A 4,726-nucleotide genomic window follows, 5' to 3' on the forward strand; every position below is an offset into this window, starting at 1 on the left:
TTGCCGATTCTGATGCCTTTGATTTCTTTTTGTTGTCTGAGTGCTGAGACTAGGACTTCTAGTACTATGTTGAATAGCAGTGGTGATAGTGGACATCCCTGCCATGTTCCTGACCTTAGGGGAAATGCTCTCAGTTTTTACCCATTGAGAATGATATTCACTGTGGGTTTTTCATAGATGGCTTTTATGATATTGAGGTATGTACCCTCAATCCCTATACTCTGAAGAGTTTTGATCAAGAAAGGATGCTGTACTTTGTCAGATGCTTTTTCTGCATCTATTGAGAGGATCATATATGGTTCTTGTTCTTTCTTTTATTAATGTACTGTATCACATTGATTGATTTGCAGATGTTGAACCAACCTTGCAGCCCAGGGATAAATCCGACTTGGTCGTGGTGAATAATCCTTTTAATGTACTGTTGGATCCTATTGGCTAGTATTTTGGTGAGAATTTTTGCATCCATGTTCATCAAGGATATTGGTCTGTAATTCTCCTTTTTGATGGGGTCTTTGTCTGGTTTGGGGATCAAGGTAATGGTGGCCTCATAAAACGAGTTCAGAAGTTCTCCTTCCATTTCTCTTTTTTGGAACAGTTTCAGAAGGATGGGTATTAATTCTTCTTGAAATGTTTAGTAGAATTCCCCTGGGAAGCCATCTGGCCCTGGGCTTTTGTTTGTTGGGAGATTTTTGATGACTGCTTCAATTTCCTTAGTGGTTATAGGTCTGCTCAGAGTTTCTATTTCTTCCTGGTTCAGTTTTGGTAGTTTATACATCTCTACGAATGTATCCATTTCTTCCAGGTTATCTAATTTGCTGGCATAGAGTTGCTCATAATATGTTCTTATAATTGTTTGTATTTCTTTGGTGTTGGTTGTGATCTCTCCTCTTTCATTCATGATTTTGTTGATTTGGGTCATTTCTCTTTTCTTTTTGATAAGTCTGGCCAGGGGTTTATCAATCTTGTTAATTCTTTCAAAGAACCAGCTCCTAGTTTTGTCGATCTGTTCTACTCTTCTTTTGGTTTCTATTTCATGGATTTCTGCTCTGATCTTTATTATTTCTCTTCTCCTGCTGGGTTTAGGCTTTATTTGCTGTTTTTTCTCCAGCTCCTTTAGGCGTAGGGTTAGGTTGTGTACTTGAGACCTTGCTTGTTTCTTGAGAAAGGCTTGTATTGCTATATACGTTCCTCTTAGGACTGCCTTTGTTGCATCCCAAAGATTTTGAACAGTTGTGTTTTCATTTTCATTGGTTTCCATGAATTTTTTTAATTCTTCTTTAATTTCCTGGTTGACCCATTCATTCTTTAGTAGGATGCTCTATAGCCTCCATGTATTTGAGTTCTTTCCGACTTTCCTCTTGTGATTGAGTTCTAGTTTCAAAGCATTGTGGTCTGAAAATAGGCAGGAATGATCCCAATCTTTTGGTACCAGTTGAGACCTGATTTGTGACCTAATCTGGAGAATTTTCTATGGGCACTAGAGAAGAATGTGTATTCTGTTGCTTTGGGATGGAATGTTCTGAATATATCTGTGAAGTCCATTTGGTCCAGTGTGTCATTTAAAGTCTTTATTTCCTTGTTGATCTTTTGCTTAGATGATCTGTCCATTTCAGTGAGGGGGGTGTTAAAGTCCCCTACTATTATTGTATTGTTGTCGATGTGTTTCTTTGCTTTTGTTATTAATTGCCTTATATAATTGGCTGCTCCCATGTTAGGGGCATAGATATGTACAGTTGTTAGATCTTCTTGTTAGACAGACCCTTTAAGTAGGATATAGTGTCCTTCCTCATATCTTATTACCGTCTTTGGTTTAAAATCGAATTTGTCTGATCTAAGGATTGCCACCCCAGCTTTCTTTTGGTGTCCATTAGCATGGTAAATGGTTTTCCACCCCCTCACTTTCAATCTGGGGCTGTCTTTGCGTCTAAAATGAGTCTCTTGCAGACAGTATATCGATGGGTCTTGTTTTTTAATCTACTCTGATAGCCTGTGTCTTTTGATTGGGGCATTTAGCCCATTTACATTCAGGCTAACTATTGAAAGATAGGAATTTAGTGCCATTGTATTGCCTGTCAGGTGACTGTTACTGTATATTGTCTGCGTTCCTTTCTGGTCTATGTTGCTTTTAGGCTCTCTCTTTGCATAGAGGACCCCTTTCAATATTTCTTATAGGCCCGGTTTCGTGTTTGCAAATTCCTTTAGTTTTTGTTTGTCCTGGAAGCTTTTTATCTTTCCTTCTATTTTCAATGACAGCCTAGCTGGATATAGGATTCTTGGCTGCATATTTTTCTCATTTAGTGCTCTGAATATATCCTGCCAGTCCTTTCTGGCCTGCCAGGTCTCTGTGGATAGGTCTGTTGCCAATCTAATGTTTCTACCATTGTAGGTTACATATCTCTTCTCCTGAGCTGCTTTCAGGATTTTTCTCTTTGTCTCTGAGACTCGTAAGTTTTACTATTAGATGTTGGGGTGTTGACCTATTTGTACTGATTTTGAGAGGGGTTCTCTGTGCCTCCTGGATTTTGATGCCTGTTTCCTTCCCCAAATTAAGGAAGTTCTCTGCTATAATTTGCTCCAATATACCTTCTGCCCCTCTCTCTCTTTCTTCTTCTGGGATCCCAATTATTCTAATGTTGTTTTGTCTTATGGTATCGCTTATCTCTCGAATTCTGCCCTCGTGATCCAGTAGTTGTTTATCTCTCTGTTTCTCAGCTTCTTTATTTTCCATCATTTGGTCTTCCATATCACTGATTCTCTCTTCTGCCTCATTTATCCTAGCAGTTAGTGCCCCCATTTTTTATTGCACCTCATTAATAGCCTTTTTGATTTTGACTTGGTTAGATTTTAGTTCTTTTATTTCTCCAGAAAGGGTTTCTCTAATAACTTGCATGCTTTTTCAAGCCCAGCTAGTATCTTTAAAATCATCATTCTGAACTCTAGTTCTGACATCTTATTAATGTCCATATTGATTAGGTCCCTGGCAGTCGATACTGCCTCTTGTTCTATTTGTTGAGGTAATTTTTTCCAACTTCTCATTTTGTCCAGAGGAGAATAGATGAATGAAAGCACAAAATGCTAACAGGGTAACAACATCCCCAGAAAATATACACTAAAGAAATCAGAAAAGACCTGAAACCGGGGGAAAAGAAAGGGAAAGAAAGAAAAAAGAAAAAGATAAAAACAAACAAAAACAAAAACAAAAAACAGAATATGATCAAATATGATCAGGCTGGTGCATAGATCAGTGCACACACTAGATTTTGGGCATATTTTGGTCTGTTAGAAGAAAGTGTCTCCCAAAATTTTAAAGAAAGTAAAACTTATATATGTACAAAAATAAGGGTTAATACAATGAAGGGATGGAATATGACTGTAATGATGAAAATTATAAAAGATTTTATAAACAGAATTGATAAGAATTTGGTTAAAAAAAAAAGAAGAGGATTCAAAAAAAAAAAAAGGAGAGAATGTGATCAGGCAGGAGACTAGGACAAAGCCATATACTAGAGATTTAGGGTATATTTTGATCTGTTAGAAGAAACTGTATCCCAAAATTTTAAGGAGAGAACATCATATTATATATAATATATATATATATATATATATATATATATATATAATATATATGGATATACCATCATGTCCTACTTCCGGCCTATCGACACCACCATGGACGAGGAGCAGGTACAGCTGTGCTGGAAAGAGAAGTTGAGATTTCTGTTCCACATGTATGACTCGGACAGCAACGGCCGCATCACCCTGGAAGAATATCGAAATGTGGTGGAGGAGCTGCTCTCCGGAAACCCGCACATCGAGAAGGAGTCGGCCAGCTCTATCGCTGATGGGGCCATAATGGAGGCGGCCAGCGTGTGTGTGGGGCAGATGGAACCTGACCAGGTGTATGAGGGCATCACCTTCGACGACTTCCTGAAGATCTGGCAGGGGATAGACATCAAGACCAAGATGCACGTGCGCTTCCTTAACATGGAAACCATCGCCCTCTGCCACTGACCCGCCTGCCCCCTGAAGCCATGCTGTGCCCGCAGCCTCCCGTGGGGCCCGAGGCCACAGGTGTCCTTCGGCCACGGCTCTTGTAAATAGTCCCCAGTCCTCCGCTGTCTCGTTTTCCCTAAGGTGTGGTACGTGGAACTTCGCTGTTTTTATCTCTAATAAAAAAAGAAAATGGTTGGTTTGTTAATGAAAAAAAAAAGATATATATATCATATATATAGATAGATAGATAGATAGATAGATAGATAGATAGATATACCAAAAATAAGGTAACTACTATGAAGGGATAGAATATGACTCTAAAAATGAAAAAATAAAATAAAATAAAAAATATTTTTTTAAAAAAGGGATTGATAATATGTTGGTTGAAAAGGGGAAAAAGAAAAATTAAAAAAAAAAGACAGTTAAAAAAATTAACTTTGAAAGACTAAAGAATCATGGTAAAAAGGCCATGAATTCTGTGTGCATTATTCCCCTAGCGCTGGAGTTCTGCTGTTCTCATTGATTGGTAAACTTGGCCTTGGCTGGCTGTTCTCGCTGATCTTCTGGGGGAGGGGCCTGTTGCTGTGGTTCCCAAATGTCTTTGCCGTAGGCAGAATTGACCCGCCCTTGCTGGTCAGGGCTTAGTAATCTGCTGGGGTTTGCTCTCGGGAGCTTCTGTTCCCTGCAAGCTCTCCGTACAGCTTTGGAGGCCGAGAGTGAAAATGGCGATCTC

At 38.9% G+C, this 4,726-nt stretch overlaps 1 protein-coding gene across 1 annotated transcript; it reads left to right on the top strand.

The window, feature by feature from the left end:
- Window positions 1-3,624: 3,624 nt before the first annotated feature.
- LOC110584493 (calcineurin B homologous protein 3-like) lies at window positions 3,625-4,011 on the top strand (the record flags this gene model as incomplete). The annotated part of the gene is made up of 1 exon (XM_044916196.1): window positions 3,625-4,011. A coding segment is annotated over one exon (387 nt), but the record flags the coding sequence as incomplete, so codon positions are not given.
- Between the last annotated feature and the right edge of the window lie 715 nt (window positions 4,012-4,726).

The sequence above is a fragment of the Neomonachus schauinslandi genome, chromosome 6, assembly GCF_002201575.2.
Source record: "Neomonachus schauinslandi chromosome 6, ASM220157v2, whole genome shotgun sequence".
Lineage (NCBI taxonomy): Eukaryota > Metazoa > Chordata > Mammalia > Carnivora > Phocidae > Neomonachus > Neomonachus schauinslandi.